Source organism: Mercurialis annua, linkage group LG6 (assembly GCF_937616625.2).
Source record: "Mercurialis annua linkage group LG6, ddMerAnnu1.2, whole genome shotgun sequence".
Taxonomy (NCBI): Eukaryota; Viridiplantae; Streptophyta; class Magnoliopsida; order Malpighiales; family Euphorbiaceae; genus Mercurialis; species Mercurialis annua.
In genome coordinates this window covers 7399332-7418480 of record NC_065575.1, presented here as the reverse complement: position 1 = coordinate 7418480, position 19149 = coordinate 7399332, and the positions used below count along the sequence as shown (strand labels likewise).

At 30.5% G+C, this 19149-nt stretch overlaps 1 protein-coding gene and 2 long non-coding RNA genes across 4 annotated transcripts; 2 read left to right on the top strand and 1 right to left on the bottom strand.

The window, feature by feature from the left end:
* The first annotated feature begins 1364 nt into the window (after positions 1–1364).
* On the top strand, positions 1365–5046 carry LOC126686209 (inactive glucose-1-phosphate adenylyltransferase small subunit 2, chloroplastic). 2 transcript variants are annotated; one of them, XM_050380254.1, is made up of 9 exons: positions 1365–1704; positions 2226–2516; positions 2763–3005; positions 3086–3253; positions 3578–3681; positions 3937–4048; positions 4197–4295; positions 4376–4492; positions 4648–5046. In XM_050380254.1, the coding sequence occupies exons 1-9, from the start codon at positions 1546–1548 to the stop codon at positions 4762–4764; spliced, it is 1410 nt and encodes a 469-aa protein (XP_050236211.1). In that variant the 5' UTR covers positions 1365–1545; the 3' UTR covers positions 4765–5046. The 2 variants fall into 2 exon arrangements, with proteins under 2 accessions (XP_050236211.1, XP_050236210.1); XM_050380253.1 differs by having other exon boundaries at positions 3934–4048.
* A 1162-nt stretch (positions 5047–6208) lies between these two features.
* On the top strand, positions 6209–7098 carry LOC126686120 (uncharacterized). The gene is made up of 4 exons (XR_007643786.2): positions 6209–6368; positions 6516–6587; positions 6688–6775; positions 6967–7098. It is a non-coding gene; the product is annotated as an uncharacterized LOC126686120 (long non-coding RNA).
* A 10491-nt stretch (positions 7099–17589) lies between these two features.
* LOC126686151 (uncharacterized) lies at positions 17590–18725 on the bottom strand. Its single transcript, XR_008790899.1, has 3 exons — positions 18575–18725; positions 18372–18471; positions 17590–18283 (listed from the first exon to the last, which is right to left on the bottom strand). It is a non-coding gene; the product is annotated as an uncharacterized LOC126686151 (long non-coding RNA).
* Positions 18726–19149: the final 424 nt, after the last annotated feature.

Genomic DNA, 19149 nt, shown 5'->3' with positions numbered 1-19149 from the left:
AACTGTATTGTTTTGGTTTAATGCATTAAAAATCACCAATATTAGCGTCTTTTGCATATCTAAAATTTAAATATGAAAAGAATTACTAGAATTTATAAAAAATAGATACCTAATGCTAATAAATATATTTTATTTTAGTGAAAGAATGTTTTACTGCATTCTTAAAGGAATCAAGTTTGATTAGTGTAATTATTTACTTGTAAAATTATCAAAATAAATGAAAGAGATTGACTAGTATATTGAATAAAATTTTAGGAATTTAAAGCAATTATCTCAATTTAAAACATGGAGAAACATGACACTATGGCAGCCTAAAAGGAAATAATAATATAATCCTTCATTAGCAACAATGTTGATCCTAACTATGTCTAGTATGGTAGAAGATAACAAAATAAATACATTGACCAAAAGGAATGTAGGACAAATTGGGAACAAAATAATGAAGCAAAAAAAGTTGAAAGAAATCCCTACCTTAATCCTTACTTCATTCCAAATTGCCCCAACATTTAATACAATTGCCTTAGTCCTTCATGCTTCATTTTGAATTAGAATCAACTTGTAATTTCTTATTTTTGTTTACAGGGGAAGAAGGAAGTTATAACCAATATTTTTAAGTTGAACTGAAAATCAAATTCGCTTCATAAAAAGTTTATGATTCAACAAAAAAAAAACGAGAGAGTGAGAATCATATAAAAAAAGATAAATTGTCGAAGAGTGAGCTACGTAAAGAAAAAAATAAAATAGTTATAAATTGAACTATAAATTTATTTGAGTCATTTTTGAAGACCGAATTTGTCCGCTTTACTTAATAAAATCAAATTTTACCGGTTTAATCCTTTTTTGATTTGTTGAAATTTAGCATCTAACCGAACTGGACAGTTTGCTGATTCTCGGTTAAATCAGTTCGACCAACCTGTCTGATTTTAAGAAATAGCTCGAACCTATGAAACTAATATTTTAAAGTAGTATATTTTTACCATTACAATAAAAAATTAATAGTTTCCAAATTTATGACGGAATTATGGAGAATTTGTGACGGAATTATAGTAATTTGGGACGAAATTTTAAAAGTTTATAATCTTCAAATTTAACAGTCACGATTTGATAGTTATTTTATTCTTTTAATTAGACTATTCTTCAAACTTGTAAACGATCCTAATATACAATGGTACAACTCATTCTTGTACATAGTTCACTTTGAGTTATTATAAGAAAAGAAAAAGTGAATCAAAATCCATAAAACCAAGAGAATAAAGCAAAACAAGAAGTTTAGAATCAAAGTTAAACATTTAGTATCAGCACCACATGAAAAATAAGAAGCTTCATCATAACTTATAAAGCTGTACATAACACTAAACAATTAATGTCAAAAATCCATGCCAAGTAACAAGTACAACCAATGCAGGCAACAAAGTGATAGCCATGAAGAAGAAGAAACCTAAATATTCTCTTCAATTTAATTCTCTCTATTAAATCTCTATTTTAGAAAGGAATTTAAATGTGTGAAGTTATTTTCTTGACAAAATAATATTTCTGTCACTGGTCATGGTGGTGGCATTGCAGCTTCCTAGTTCTAAAATTCCCATTCTTGAAATAGGAAGACATTTATCAAATGTATCTTCTTCTTCTTCTTCAAGAAAGCGTTTCGTGTCGAATTCGCATCAACCACCTCAATATCCCACTCTGTTCTCTCCAATTAATCAGGTAATAGTTTCTCTTGTACATCATTAGAATGTGCCATCCTTTTTTGGTTCGTTTCATACAAAAATGGACTTTTAAAAAATTGGTCGGTTTTTGAAAAAATAAAATAAAAAAAAAACCGAGTTAGAGGGGTAAAGTTTGATTCCATTTTTAAATTTTATTGGAATTTAAGGATATTTTAGAAAATAAAGGAAAAAATAAAACATTAAAGTGGGTATCAATACTAGATCAAATAACAGTATAGCATACATTGTAATTACTTGAATACATAAGAATATAATATTATCTTTTAGAAAAAAAAATAGTGTATTATAAATATATAGTTTGTTTTTTCTAATTTTAAAATTACACATTGAACCGAACCAAAATATTTAAAATTTAAAATTTATGTACCAAACATATTATTTTGGGCTCGGAACAATTTAGTTTTAGTTTTTTGGTCGGTTCAATTCGGTGCACACCCCTAGCTAGAGACCTTATATATGTAGAATAAATGATATTAATATTCATTTCTATGGCTGCAGAGTGTTGCAGCCATTGTATTCGGAGACGGATCGGAGTCGAGGTTATATCCATTGACAAAGAGAAGATCAGAAGGAGCAATTCCTATAGCAGCAAATTACAGGCTAATTGATGCAGTTATAAGCAACTGTATTAACAGTAATATTAACAGAATATATGCCATTACACAATTCAATTCCACTTCACTCAATTCTCACCTCTCAAGAGCATATAATGGAATTGGCCTTGGCAAAGAAGGATTCGTCCAAGTAATTGCAGCTTATCAGACTCCCGAAGATCAAGGCTGGTTTCAGGTATTCCTCGTAAAATAAACGGATAGGTTATATCGTTTTTCGTTTAGTGAACTATAGGTGTTTTACATAACGATTAGCGACATTTTATATATACATTTTGGTAAGTGAACTTTCATTTTACAACTACAAGAAGTTACTTATAAAATTAACTTGGCATAACTATTTCGAACAAGTAGTTTGGATCTGAAAGTTAATTGGATGAGTTCGTTCCGAAATGCTTACACTATATGGTTCTTTTTCTCTCAGGGGACTGCTGATGCCATCAGAAGATGCTTGTGGGTACTAGATGAGTATCCTGTGACGGAGTTTTTAGTACTTCCTGGCCACCATCTTTACAAAATGGACTATCAGAAACTGGTGGAAGCGCATCGGAGTAGCCAGTCTGATATAACAATTGCTGCTTTGAATTGTGTTAGAGAACCAGACCCAGGTTTCGGGATTCTTAAAGTGGATTCACAGGATAGAATTGTAGAGTTTAGTTTAAGATTGGTAAGTTGATTTATCAGCATTATTGTTCTGTAAGTACTTGTGTGGCTTAATTATCTGTGGAATCTTGTAATTAATTGCAGGTAAAGAACTCTGAAAAGCCCAACGATTCGACACACAGTACATTTTCGAGTATGGGGATCTATCTTGTTAATAAGAAGATTATGACAGAACTTCTTGACAGTTACATTCCTGAGGCAAATGACTTCGGAACAGAAGTGATTCCTGCTGCGATATCTGCTGGAATGAAGGTTAGTTTCAATCTGTGTTGCACTGAAACTTTCCGATTTTAGGTTTCTACATTTTGTTTCTGTTTTTAAAAACCCTTTAAAAACTCCGAAATTCTACGTTCATTACACATTCTGATAAAAGGTATTGTTTCAGAGTTTCTCTTTCAGAACAGCAGTGTTCTGCATTTACTTCAGAAATAAAAAATTGTTTTGATGAATATAATTATTTTTACATTTTAACGTTTCAGCCTTTCCAATTTATAACAATTTAGTCGATCGTTGATATTCTTTAACAATTTTCAACTAGAAAGCATGAGAAGTTTTCTTGTTATATGGAAAGAACAGGTTAGCGCGTATCGATTTGATGGATATTGGGAGGACTTGCCGAGCATTTCGGCATTTTACCAAGCAAATATGGAATGCATACAAAGATCAAACATGGGATATAAGTCAGTACTTTAATACCGGGAAGGGTTCAAACTATAATACAACTACAATAAGCTTAAGCAGTCGGTACTCTTAGACGCTCTATTGCACGGAAATTTATTGAGTCTTAACTTCGATATTTTGTCTTCGAAACTTTATAGTATTTATAAAGTATTCATATGAATAAAATATCATTTTACTATTATTAATATGTTGATCAATGATCACACTACTTAAACTATATCATAAACTAACTAATATTTTCACCTTTTTAGCAGCTTTTCAGATAAAGAATCTCCAGTATACACCATGCCAAGATACTTGCCACCAACTACAATATCTGATGCAGTCATAACAGATAGTATCATTGGAGATGGTTGCATTCTCAATGTAAGATTTAACAATATTTTACCCATTTGCCCTCTATTTAATCTTTAGTTGCAATTTAACCAACTCTGAACTTTTCATCAAAACTTTATATGGGGGAAATTGTTTGTTTGGCTTCCTGGAAAATGGTTGTGCAACTTTCTAAGAATAGAGGTGCAAGATCAAAAACACAGTGGTAGGCATGAGGACACGAATAGGAGATCGGGTTATAATTGAAGATTCGGTGATCATGGGTTCTGATTTTTATCAAGTAAGATGCAAATTAAAACATTAGCCTAAATTTGTTTCTAATAAGACATTATTGTTAACAGAATTTTGTGTACTAAACAGAGAGACTGTATTCAAAAGAATGGAATAGGCATCAGCATTCCAATTGGAATTGGAGATGATACTCGGATACGGAAAGCTGTAATAGATAAGAATGCAAGAATTGGCAGAAATGTCATGGTATGAACTATCACATTTATCACATAACTTATATAATGAACTAAAATTAATATGCAAGTCGCTTTATTTCGTAACTACACACTATCCATCAACAATAGTTATAGAATATGTATTATTTCTTACTAATGCAGAGTTAATAACTTGATGCTAAGCAGATAATAAACAAGGAGAATGTGCAAGAAGGCAACAGGGAAGATAATGGGTATATAATTAGTTCAGGAATTGTGGTTATTCTCCAAAGTGCAGTGATCCCTGATAGCACCATTTTATGATATCACTATGCATGCAAGAATCAAGCAGACAGGTCTCCAAAGAATCAAAGACAAGCATAAAAAAGATTGAAAAATTCGACAACCATTAGAATATAAGAGAGCGGCGCAGATAGCTTGCATCATCCAAAAACAAAGGCAAGCATCTGGCCAAGTGCAGTAAGATTCGAAGTAATGATATCGGTTTCTCTGTATAATTTTGGACATTTATCAGTACTTCCATTGCATATGCACCTTTACTAATGCCATTGGCTACATAATATAAGCAATTCTACTTGCACATCATTAACCGGCACTACCACATAAGTCACTTTCAGCAACACTAACATTGCAACACTATTGATACTGTTGCAATAGTACATATAAGGCAACAGAAAGGTTACGGTTAAAAACCGTTGCACAAAATTTAGCAAAATTCAGCAATTTACAACATAAGGCAGCATATATGGAAAACGGTTGCATTAGCTTTAGAAGATGCAACAGTTTTAGCGAATCTAGCAACACTTTTAAACTGTTATCTTATTTCAAATATAAAATATTTGAAAATTTCTATATATAATTGTTAATTAAAATGGGAAACTTTTACTATATTTTCATTTTTAAAAAATCAAAATCATTTTTTTAATTTTTGAATCAAAATCTCAATTTTTTTTTATTTTTAATATTTTTTGATAATTTAATTTTTCTTATTCTATTACATTGCAATTATCATTCTCAAGTATTTTTTTTTTAAACTAAACAATCCATTTCTTCTAGACAATAGCTTTTCTGCTAAAGTTTCTGATTTCTTTGCATTTGAAATTAGAACGCGATTGTTTTCATAAATATGATGATAAATTATTATAACTAGCACCTGCACAATTTTCATTGGAACTAGCACTTGGAACAAAAACATTAAAAATTAATCTCCGGCTTCTTCACTTCACAGTCTAAATTTGGAATCAATTTTCTCTCTCAATTCAAAATAAAACTCGTTCGAGAACCTTTTAATTGACCTAGGGTTTTCATTTCAAATTTCAAAAAAACTTCGTATCTATACAAGAGATTAATTAAAATCACTAATATATTGTGAAATGAAGTTGAAGATCAACAAAGTCTGCGATCTCAGCTCTATATGTATACTTCCTCAGTCAAGGTTTTAGTTTCTCTTCCTCGCTGATCTTTGTTTGTTTCCCCAGAAAATATATCAGAACGCGATTGTTTTCATTTTATTGAGAATTGTGTATGTTCGTTTTGTTAAACTTAAACAAGCTTACAATTTTTTTGATTTTATGTTATTCTTTGCAATCAATAAGTAATCTCCATCTCCATTTTCATTTTCAATTTTATTTGCGATTACAATTTCATTTGCATTTTCAATTTCTTCGATTGAAAGGTAAGCTCTCATTTTCGTTGCTCTCTTTTTCAATTTCAATTGATTTACAGTGCATAATTTCCATCGATTGAAGGTAATCTCATTTTTAATTCATTTTCAATTTGATTTACATGCTTAATGTTTTAGAACCGGTTTTTGTGCGTGAATTTGTTTTCCATATTCTTATTCAGGTTCTTGGATTAGCTGTTAACAGGAATCCAAAGTTCACCAATCTTGTTGAGGTTTATTACTGGTAAGTTTATTCTATTTTATTACTTTTGCAAATGTTTTCAGAGCTGTTAAGTCTGAGATTATATCTGTGTAGAAAAGAAAATAGCAGGCAGAGCTGTTTGAATAAGTATATTAGAGGACTTGTTTAATGAAGATATTTATATCATAGCTGCTGATGTGAAAACTCATGGTGATCGTTACTTATTGATTGCTAAAAGGGGAGGCCTAAAACATTATAGGGGTGAGTTTCCTTATCAAAGAATTATATGTTTTAGTTTTATTTAATATGGTGTTAAATGAGATTTTGAATACTAGCTGTCTGATTTCTTTCATGGATGCAGATAACAAATGTTGTCATTGAACCGTATATTCTGAATGCTACTCTTGTTGTTACAAAACTGAATCAAAAATCATTCTGAAAGATTCTAGGTATTTTGTTCCATTACATGGCTATGTGATGATTCTATAATTCATTTTCTATTCGGTGTGTTTATGTGATATTCCGTTCAAGTGAATACTATTGATGTTGTGCACGTTTTCCTGATGAAGATATTGACGATGTTGATGATTATCGACAAGGGATGGTAATGGAGATTTTTTTTGACATTTCTTGGCTGCAGGGTATAGATGTGTTAGCAGGATTAGAAGCAGTTATCAGTCATCTAGTGGTTAAGGAATTCCAGATTCCTTGTGCACATGCTCCTGCAATGCTGCCACAACCTTTGACCAGAGCTCTTTGTCCCAAATCAGCTGCTGAGGAGGTTTGTGAACTTAATCAAAATTGGCAATGATTTTGGCTATTGCAAATAATTTTAAAATGATAACTTTAAAAACCATACATTATTTAGTTGTTTAGATGATAACTTTTAAAACCATAGGCATGAAGTTCATATTCCATTATTTTGTGATCGATGAAAACAGCTCAAGCTGAAAAATAAAGAAAGTACCTAGAATCAGAGATAAAATATCTAGAAGTGAATATTTGAAGGTTAGTATAGCTGAAACAAAACTACATGCTCTTCAATGTTTTAAACCAAAAATAGAAGTTGATTAAGACGATGAAGATGAGCTATTGTTAGTTTAGGGATTATTTAAAAGATCTTGAGTGTTATTGTTAGTTGTTGAGTTGTTCTTTATTCATGTTTGTATGTGATAATGCCTAATTGCTTTATAGTCATGACATTAATATGCAGGTAAGGTGTTGAAGGTATGCGCGTCGGAGGACAGGCGAGACAATTTTCTAGCACGTATGCTGTTAATTATGACTGTAATATTGGTTGAATTGTAATTAATTGTATACTGTTTATAAATTATGTTTTGCAGCCTTTGTTAATTGTTCCACCTGAGCTAGCATATGGAAGTAAGGGAGTTCAAGAAATTCCCCCAAATACGACAATAGAGGTACGAAGTTTATCATCTCTTTTGATTTATAAAAACATTCATTTTAGTTTTGTTTGGAACATATAAAGGATATTTAAAATCTTTTACGCATCTGAAAGCAAATTGATCACCCATCGATCCTTTAATTCTGGAATAGCAAACCTACAATATATCATAAGAAAATTCATATGAATAGTTAAATGATCCAAGATCATTACTGAGCTTATCCTTCCATTTTTTTTCAAAAGAATTTGGTTTCATGCTATCTTCCTAAATTAGTAGCCCAATGCTTGATTGGTAAGAGAAAAATGAGAATTTGATTTCTTCTTAAAAGAACATACGAGGCAATATTTTCTTAAATCTAGGGTGTGGGATGAACTAGTCAATTTGATAAAGTCACAGTTCCTCTTTTTCCCAATGTCATAAATTCTTCAATATCAATCTTCATAAATTGATCTCAAGATGGATTACGGAAAGCGGCTTTGACTTTGCTAAGTTACATTTCTTCAGAAGCACACAAAATACTTCAGTCAGAGTGTTGGCTATAGGAGATTATATGTAAAACAAAATAGAAAAAAATAGGCTTTTTACACTGTCTACATATTAAATGACTGCCATTTTTCCTTTTAGACTCTTCCAGTTTAATGTGACTGTTATTCCTTTTGAATTTGCAGATAGATGTTGAACTGTTGTCCATCAAAACAAGCCCATTCGGGTGAGTGAAAGACTTCCAAGGAGTTTCATGTACTTCAACTCGCAGGAAGAGGTACGACACCTTCAGTTTAGTTAAAGTGCTAATGCAGTCTATTAAGCATTGAGTTGAAATTGAATAATATTGTTTTCATTTGCAGACGTTGGCTAAATTTTGAGCGACACTCTACTTAAGTACTCGTTCTTATGCACATTTATCTTATTATGTATTATGTTTGCATATATTGAGTATCATTGTTTATGGTTTTGCAGGATTTCAGGAAGATATTTGTGGAAAATGATTCCGTAGCAGAAAAGGCGCTCAATGTTTAAAAGTATAATCGTTATTTTTGATAAATATTTTGGTGAACATTTTATGTTTGTAATGTAATGGATGGATGGATGAAATATTTTCCGATTTTGAATTTTATGGATATTTTCCGTTTTTTTATTTTGGTGAATATTCTGTTATTGCAATTTAGTTAATATTTTCCGTTTCTAAATTTAGCGTATAATTTTAGTTTCCGCTTTTAATTCTTGTTCTTTAAATATAAACTGTTGCGTATTCTATATAAACCGTTATTTAAAGTTTTAGCCAAACCATTGCATCAGTATATATAAGTGTTGCCTAAAGTACCATTCAAATTGTTGCCTTATAAAAATAAATGTTGCCCAAAGTACTATACAATCGTTGCCTTATAAAAATAAATGTTGCCTAAAGTACTATACAAATCGTTGCAAAATGCATTATAAAACTGTTACAATAGATGTTTGAAACTGTTGCTTTTGCTATAAATTGCAGCGCTTTTATTTGTATTACAATAGTATAAAAAAACTGTTGCAATAGCTGTCAAAACCTATTGCAGCGGCCGCAAATGTAGCCGATTGAAAAGCGTTGCAACAGACCTAACATATAGCAACACTTGTCCGGTGTTGCTGAAAGTGACTTATGTGGTAGTGCGGATACCCCTAATCATGTGGTATATATGTTGTCTATCACCGCAACATTTACTTAAGCAAAAGTATTGGCAGTCACTCACCTAGAATTTATCTGGGAATCGGATACCGCAAGGTAAAACTATTTGCAAAAAGTTCAAAACTGCCTAGATAAATACTAGGTGAGTGGGAATGCACAATTACAAACATGCAATTAGTAAAAATAGTTATATGAAATCCACTTGACTTTAACACGGAGGCCGTCAATAGATCCACCCGCAGGCTCAGACATTCCCTCCTTGATAGGAACAAAAAAAGTTTTGCCACCATTGGAAATGGCGTTGCCATGTTGATCGCACAGCTTTTCAGCTACAATGACAAGAGAGGCATGTCCCGGAACAGCAATAATACACCTCTTCAGCTTAATGGTGCCATCATCAGCCACCTCGGTCGCCTTATCTCCAATAAGGGGGGATTGATATGTGAAACAGCAAGGACGAGCATAAATAGAACCGGAGATGGTGCTGACACCCGGTCGATTCCGGATTTCAACAGTAATCTGGGCCAATGCCGCATACTGTATAATAGCATACTGTAAATACATTCTGAAAGGAGATGTCCTTGTACCCAACATCTCAACTCGTTGCTCTAGAACACGGTTACAAAAAGAAAGAACCGATGTATCTAAATCCAGAAAGTAGATACAGCCTCCATAAATCGGTTTATACTGACTAAACTCATCAATACCTTCCAGTAAAGGTCGACTGTCCAAACGCAGATCAAAGTGAACATATATCGAAGGCAGACAGGTAGGTAGTCGAGCGATATTGGTAGGACCGAACAGCTTAATCTCGTACTTATCAGTAGCAGACAGATCCACCGGATCAGCATCTTTGTTCCCTTCCTCTACCGTGAATAAATTGATGTCCACCGGCGGCTCCTTGAATTTCCCATAACCCTCGGTTCTAATTTCCCCATACAGTTTACCTTTCAAAGATAATTGATCGTCATGAATATTTTTATCACGCCTCAGGATAACTGCATATGTATCCAAGAGTTTATTCGGCTTATTGATTGCAGATTTGTGAGGACGTTTACAATACTCTGGTATCAAGCAGTTCCTATCTATTTGTTCCACGAGAAGATCAATATTAATACGATCATCAACACACCTCATTGGAAGATCTTCATCAGAAGCTTCCCCTTTCGTAAAAATTTCTGAAACTGAAAGACCCACATCATAGCTTTCTTCAGAACTGTCTGAAAGTCCATCGGAATCGGAATAAGAATCGAAATCTGGGAAGTCAGGATCCATCTCAGAGTAATTTGGAACCCTAAATTTTCCAGAACGAATAGTATCTATAAGAATTTCGAATACAAAAAGAATCCAACATTATATAGGAGTCCATATTAAGTGAAAAAGTTAATTCGAATATAAAAAGAATCCAACATTAAATAGGAATCTAAATGAAAGTGAACTTCCAAATTTTACTTTTCCAGCAAGCAACCAATATTACAAGCACATCATAGTATTCCATTATGATTAGATGTTGTAAGATAGTAGGAATTGTTTTCAAAGTTAACTCCTATGCATATATATATGTTAGTGTTTATCTCTAATCTATATCTATCTATATCTATAACAAATATAAAAGTGTATTTGCGGGAAACACTTCCATTTACGGACAAAAATAACCTCTACATATTTTATCCAAGTTGATATTCCTAATTGTGACATATAAGAATTTTTGTGCTTAACAAATAGAAAGATAACATTCTTAATTCATAAAGGAAACATATTAAAAACAATTATCGCAATAGCAACCATTATGTATTAAATTTCTAATCCTAAAAGGAATTGTGCAACAAGTTAAATTCCTAATCTTAAAAGGAATTGCACAGATATATCACTATATATAAAAAAATATGACGAGTTTCGTTAACATTAAATAATTATATTATAATATTTGTGGTAAAGCTTTGATATTTTTTATATTTATTAGTTATTTACTATAAAAAAACAATATAAATTTGCTTCAATCATATTATCATTTTTTTAATAACAACAATATTAAAAATTAAATCTATTGCCTAATTCTAACTATTTAACATTTCCAATAAAAAAAATTAAAATTTTATAAAATAATAAAAAAAAACAAATAAAAAAACACAAGTTTAATAAAATTAAATAATAATATATTATTAAAAAATATACAGCTATAATTTTAAATAACGGGTCATGTAGATATCGTTAACGTGCGTAGCACGTGGCCAAAAAAACTAGTCTTTTTAAATTTACTACATATTGATTAAATTAAATCCGTATTTTAATTCTATTCTATAATGAAAGCAGCAAATTGTATTGAGGGTGAATTTTTTTTTTTGTCAATATTGAGGGTGAAGTTGAAACTATAAAAAATCAAGATATAGATTGATCTCCTCAATTCACTTGAACAAAGTCAAACACACTTTACAATTAAAGTGATACTCCTACGTATATTAAAACTTCCACTACTTAAATTAGTATATAAAATACATTACATTATAACAATACGTGATTTAAAGTCTAATCTTTTCCAATTTACGAATTCTTTCCACATATTGAATGTTTGATTTAAAGTCTACTATTTGATGCGACACTACTGGTGGAGTTATCGATTAGAAAACAAGAGGAAACTCCTAATTTCTTCAGTGACAACACTTCGTTGTGACGTGTGCACGGGGTGAAGACAGGCAGTTGAAGTAAATAGGTTTACAGTGAAGTATACATATCCACTTTGAACCACTTTTGTATAGTGCACATGACAGTAGATATTGAAGATTATCTTAAACTGAATTTATGTAGAATTTTTTTTATCAATGTTGAATATGTATTGTTCTCAACGATTGGAATTGAAGGATTATTTGATCAATAATTTCGTAGACTTTTATATGTATTCCGTAAATTTCCATTTAGTACATATTTATTTAATTTGTTTTACTTTCATGTTAATTTATTAAATACAGTACTTTAGCAAAGGATTATTTATTCTCAACAATTGTTATAAATACTTTCATGTGATTTAAAGATTAATTAATTAAACTATTAAATATAGTATTATGGTATATATATATTTAAATTGTTATAAATTATATTTTTATTTAAAAGTTTAATTAATCTTTAAATCAAACAACGGGTCATATAATTATCACTTACATGCGTAGCACGTACAAATAAAATATTATATTTAATTAATATTTAAATCAAATAAGGAGTCATATAATTATTACTTACAGGCATAGCACGTATAAATAAAAAATTATCCATAACAATTTATTAAAATTAAACTATTTTATTTTAAATTTTACTTATTATTAGATTATAACGGGTCATGTAAGTGCCGCTCATGTGCGTAGAACGTGGTGAAACGCTAGTATTATATATAAAAGTATGGATGGGGGAATATGCACTTTTACGTTAAGTCCTTAATCCTGTTTTAATTATTACTATAAATAATCAATAAAATTAATAGTCTTAATACAACCAATAAGATGTTTTCTATTCAAATAAGGACTCTAATTATTCTCTAAATAATTTTTTTATTAATTAAATAAATACCCTTAATCCTACTTCTAAGCAATTTAAATAGTAAACACTTTTATTAAAATCTAAATACTAAAAACTCACGGAAAGTAAGAGCAATCTAAATAGTGAAGACTTTTGTTAAGACCCTAAAACTACAAACTCACGGAAGAGCTGCTAATGAATATCAGACACATGCCAGAGAAGAATTGGAAAGTTAACATAACTCAAATCTAGGACAGGGAAGCAAATTTTTTAGCTGATAGATTGGCTGCAATGGCAAGCAAACTTTCTTTTGGTGTCCACATGATCTTTAGTAATCCTCTTACAGAGATATCTTCTTAACTGTTACATGACAGTATTGGAGTCTCCTATAATAGGTTAATTTGTAACTAGGTGTTGTTGTAGCCTACATCCTGATGAAGAAAAAACACTACAAACTCACAAATAGCTTACAATCCTATTTCTAATGCATTTTACGTACTCATGTGTTCAAAACCTACCACTAAAAATCATACGATTACCCGTATAAACTTAATTGTAATTATAAATTAAGTTATATCATATCATCCTATTTTTAATAAAATTTGAATACTCCCATCAATTGTGTTGAAAATCTACCTCAAGAAAAATATTTTATTTTATTTAATTAATTATTAACTTAATAAATAAATTGAATTCAATTATATCATATAATCCTACTTCTATATTATTAAAATACTCACTTCTTGTGTTTAAAATTTATTATAAAAATATTACACATACTACTTAAACTCATAAAGATATTTATAACCCAACAAAAATACTAGTCAATTTAATGTTATTTATAAATAAATTACATATAAAAAATAATAATAATTTAATAAAACTAATATATAAAAGTGTATTAGCGGGGAAACACTTTCATGACAAAAATACCATCTTCATAATTTATAGACTTAAACTATTAGAAACCTTTTCTAATCCTAATCAGTCACTAACACTTTCATAAAAATAATTAATTTCTATACATGGCATCTCAACTTTAACTATTAAAAAACATTTTTAATCCTAATCAACCATTTAAAAGTTTAAAAGTCATGCTCAACAATCTCAAATATAGATAGTAACATACTAATTAATAAATTGAAAATATTTATTTATTAATAAAAAATTATATTTTAATCTATCACGTAAATTAAGAATTTATTTTTTATATTTGTTATTATAAATAATACATTAAGCGGATTACAATATCAATCACTATATTAATTAACCATGTGCATCACACCTATATTAAAAGTAAATAAAAATAAATTATTACAAATAGGTTTACGACCATACATAATTTAAATTTTGGGGGTTGCAAGAAATTTATCTAAAAAAATCATATACAATTAGTACATTTTATATGTTGCCGTCTTTATATGATTATAAGTATTAGCTTATTATATTATTATAAAAGAAAATTACATATAATGATTTCAAATATAATCACGATGCATAAATAATTAAAAAAATACGTTTAGCAATTTCAAATATAAATCATGATAAATACAAAAAATTATAAACCACATGCAACACACGTACACAACAAACTAGTAGTTTTAACAAGAGGATAGCGGGATAATAAAGTTCTACATATTTATAATTGATAAATCACCATAGACTGCGCCGGTTTATAGAGTTTGAGATAACAGGAACAAACAAACGTCTGACAAAATACCAGTGGGCGACACCAATAAATTGTTCTGACGGTCTAGTCAGTGTTTAAGGAAAGAAGAGAAAGAAATAAAAAAAGAAGAAGAAGGTGTTGAGTTCCTTTTGCATAGCATCCAAAAGAAACTATATCAAACTGATGTTCTCTGACCTGGCAAAACATATTTTCTGTGCAAATATAATTAAACTAGGTCGATGCTTCGCATTGCACGGGTGATATTATATAGTTTGTAATAATTAAATTAAATTTGTATTTATAAAATAATCTTTTTCATAATTTTATTTAATATAATGGTTGATTTTTTTTCTAATTGGGGAACGGGGAGCACTTGTGGGAGAAATGAACTCCCGACCTTGACAGTTTGTTGTCCAATGGTTATATCATTTGAGCTACAGTTCGTCGGTAATATAATGGTTGATTAGTTGATATAAGATGTACTTTTAAATTAAATTTATTAATATGGTGTAATTAGATTTCTAAATTTAATTGTAGTAATTTAAATTTAAATAAAGTTTTATTATTTGGTCTTAAATTGTTTTAATTTTTTTAACCTACATTAAATTAAAATTTTCAATTTATTAATATAAATTAAAGTTTAATATAAGGGGTAATGTTATAAAAATTCACAAACTTTACATGTTTTTTCCTTTAAATCATGTTGTTTAAAAATCGTCATTTTCATATACCAACTATCATTTTTTTCTCAAATTCATACACCGTTCAAAAATCCGGCAAAAATTTGCTAACGTGTCACTATTCGGCTGTCAACTCAGGAATTTTTACCGGGTTTTTGAACGGTGTATGGATTTGAGAAAATTTGATAGTTCGTGTATGAAAATGACGATTTTAAACGGCGTGATTAAAATAAAAAAACGTATAAAACTGATGAATTTTTATAACATTAACCTTTAATATAATACAATTAAATGTAAATAAAAAATTATCAAAAATTTGTTAGATAAATTAATATTACCGTGTATCGACCTAGTTAACTATAATCTCACATATTTTATTTTCAAATTATATTGTAAGATTTTTAATAGGTTATTTATGTTTTCCTGCTGCACCAAAGCAATATATTTCATAAATTTTGTTTATGATAATTATTAACAGATTACATTAAAAACCAAGTAAATCAAATTCAACTACTGAATTTATAATGGATATACCAATAAATTTAAGCAGATTTGCATAAATTAATTTACTTATTCAAATATACCAGTTAAGTTTTAATTTACAGAAGAATGTATTGTAATATTATATTAATTGTAAGAGCTGGAATCACAATTATTTTTGATAAAAGGTTCATGAGTTCCGATTCGACAATTACATTTCTCCAGAAAATAAAAATCCAAGAATTTTATAAAAAATCAACCCAAAGAATAAAGATTGTATCTCTTTCCATTTTTCGTTCTATCTCCTACACCGCCGCCTTGGAGCATCCACAATGGGGAGTTTTTAAAGCTTAATAACCTATTGGTATTAAACACTTCCTATTATGAGAGCTCAATATTTATTGAGTGGTTGATATACACCAACCACTCAATAAGGGACCCACTTTTCTCTATTACTTTTTATTTTGTTCTTTTAAATTGTATTCAATGTAATAAATAAAAATATGAGACCCTTATTAGTTTACTTTTTAAAGTCTAACTACTGTGCAGATTGTATAATAAATATGGGTTTTATGAAAAGCTGGCGTGGCATGACTATCAGACTCAAAAACAGTCTAACGACTGTGAATGCTCTTACACCTCGTCAAACGCTTCTTTTTTTCCGTGTCGCCGCAGTTTACATCAAACAAGATGCATATTAATGAAAAACAATTCCTCTTTCAAATGTTGGATAAGAACGGTCAATTGGTTTAGCTCGGATTTGTAATGGATAGACTTTGCAACAACGAACTAGTGCTGGTAAGGGAAAGACCGCTGCCGTAGAGGAAAAATTTAACTGTAGAAATCAACCACGTAAGATCATTACTAAGAGAGTCTAGAAAGCATGAAACGGTGTCAAAATGGTGAGACTGGCTGCTCATTTTTTCAGACGTTGGAGATATAAATGAATCTTTTTAGATGTTGTGTCCTCACTTGATCCTAGCCCCAAAATTTAGATGCATATATGACCTTTTTTGCTTAGCCACGCAGGATTACATAAATAGACTCTCAGAAACAATGAGACGGTGTCAAATTGGGAACTTGACTGTTCATTTTTTCAGACGTTGAAAGCATATATGAATTTTTTCGGACGTTGAAAGCATATATGAATTTTTTCGGACGTTGAAGGTTCACTTGATTTTTCCCAAACCTCAAGGGTACAAATGACCCTTTTCTTTAACAAAATTGAAATCCTCTCAAAAAAGAAAATGAACAAAGGATCAATTCACCCCTTTAATTTAGCACGAAATATCAAAAAAGTCATTTGGACTATTTCGGATCAAATAGACCCGCAACTTTGCATAATCGAACAAATCGCACCCTCCCTAAGAGAGTTTGACACACTATTTGGTTTTAAAGGGCAAAAAGTTCAAAATAGTACTCAATGTTTTATTCATTATCTGGTTTAATACTTAATATATTTTAAATTTCAACTTTGCCCTTTATATTTCAAAACATAAAAAATTAATTTTTTCAAACTAAAATCCAAGGACTCTTTTTTACTTTTTTTCTTCCCAATTTTTTCGCTGAAAAACTGAGCAGTAGCTCCTCATTTTTCTGGTAGAAGCTAGAAAACAAGAAGCTGTAGAGGAGCTCTACTTTTTTTAATTATGATTAATTAAGATTAATTTTTTTAATTAGAAAACTCACTCTCCTTTTTTGTGTCAGGAAGGTGAAATTAATCGGTTTTGCTAAGTTTCGGGTTGAAATGATCCGATATTGTTAAGTTGCGGGTTAAATTGTACCAAAATCGTCCAAAATGACTCATTTGATATTTTGTGCAAAGGGGTGAATTGATCCTTTGTTAAAAGGAAAAGGCTAATGGTCTGAAAAAACCTCCACCTTTTAGCCCCTTTTCGTTTGCACCCTGACATTGTAAAATCACTGATTACACCCAAATCCACACCTTTTGTTTTCAATTCCACCCTAACCTAGAAAATTTGACACCGTGGCAAGCATGTCAGCCAATTTTGCTTACTCATCGGCTGACATGGCTGCCACGGTGTTAAAAATGTCCTTAAAACTTTAAAACCTTAAAATCATAACCTAAAAACTAAAATCCTAAAAATCTAGGGACTTCTTTTACTCTTTTTACATTTTATGTCTTCTTCCTCCATTTTTCTTCACTTCTTCTTCTTCTTCTCCGCTGCACATTCACTATCATCAATCTCACTTCTTCTTCTTTCCTCTCACCGCCAACTGCTTCTTTCCCTAAAAATATGAATGAATAAGAACTATCCCTAAAACTTCAACCCCACCCAGTTTCTCTAATCCATTTCTCATCCCTATGTTATGGGCTATATTAGCGCCGACGCTCTCTCCGGCAAGAAACACTTTGCTCAGATCAGCATGGCGGTTATCCACTCTTCAGGGCTATCTCCAATGGAATGTGAGGCGACCCATTTGAGAGCATTCCATGAATCATCGTACGCCGCCGGGAGAGGATGCTCCGGCGCTCTTCTCCTTTGTATAAATTGCAGCTGCAGACCCATTATGTCCATCAAATAACTACAATACTACAACAATTAAAAGAATATAAATATATCTATCACCAAATCAATCCAGAATTCTTAACAATTAATTTAGATATAGAAATTAGAATACCCCAAAATCTGAATAAGTACTAACACCGTCGCCAAAAACTCTTTGACATTCGATGAAAATATAATTGAATGTTCTTGCAGTGATGTTATAATGTATAATCCTGAAATCAAACGATGAAGAATAAAATTGAATGGCCAAATCAAAAATACATTTCTATTTCAGATAACAAAACGCATACAAAACGACAAAGAATTTACGAATACAATTATTTTTCTGAGATTGACTAGATCGATGTAATGTAGCAAACATTTAATCCAGAATAAGATAGATCTTGTTAAATCGAGCGGATTGATAACGGAAAAGAAAATAAAAGCAAAAGAAGAGAATTACAGTGAAAGGAAAATGGAGAATTGTAATTGGTGTTAGCTAATACAGCGAATTAACAAAGAAACAGTAGCTCGAGGCGTGAGAATTTTTCACTGGCCTAAAAGTATATTTCGCCGTTAAGCTTATACCCCAGGATACATCGAGTTCTTCAACTTATATGAAGTTGGAACAGAAGTAGCAGTGAACAAAATATTTGATACGATTTTCGTATCCCACTAATCCAGCCATGATCTGATTTGTATTTTAAATTTGTAATTAACAAGTAAAATGAATGTAGACATAAAAGAGGTTAAGTTAAATAAAACCAAAAATGTTAGTGGAGGTTCCTTAATCAAAACGTGGTTTTCATTTAATTAAACTCAGATAATAAAACTTAGTCAAAGTTTGTTCCGGATTTTTAGGCTTCAACCAAAATAATTTTACATATGCTAAAATAGGCCCTTCTCATATA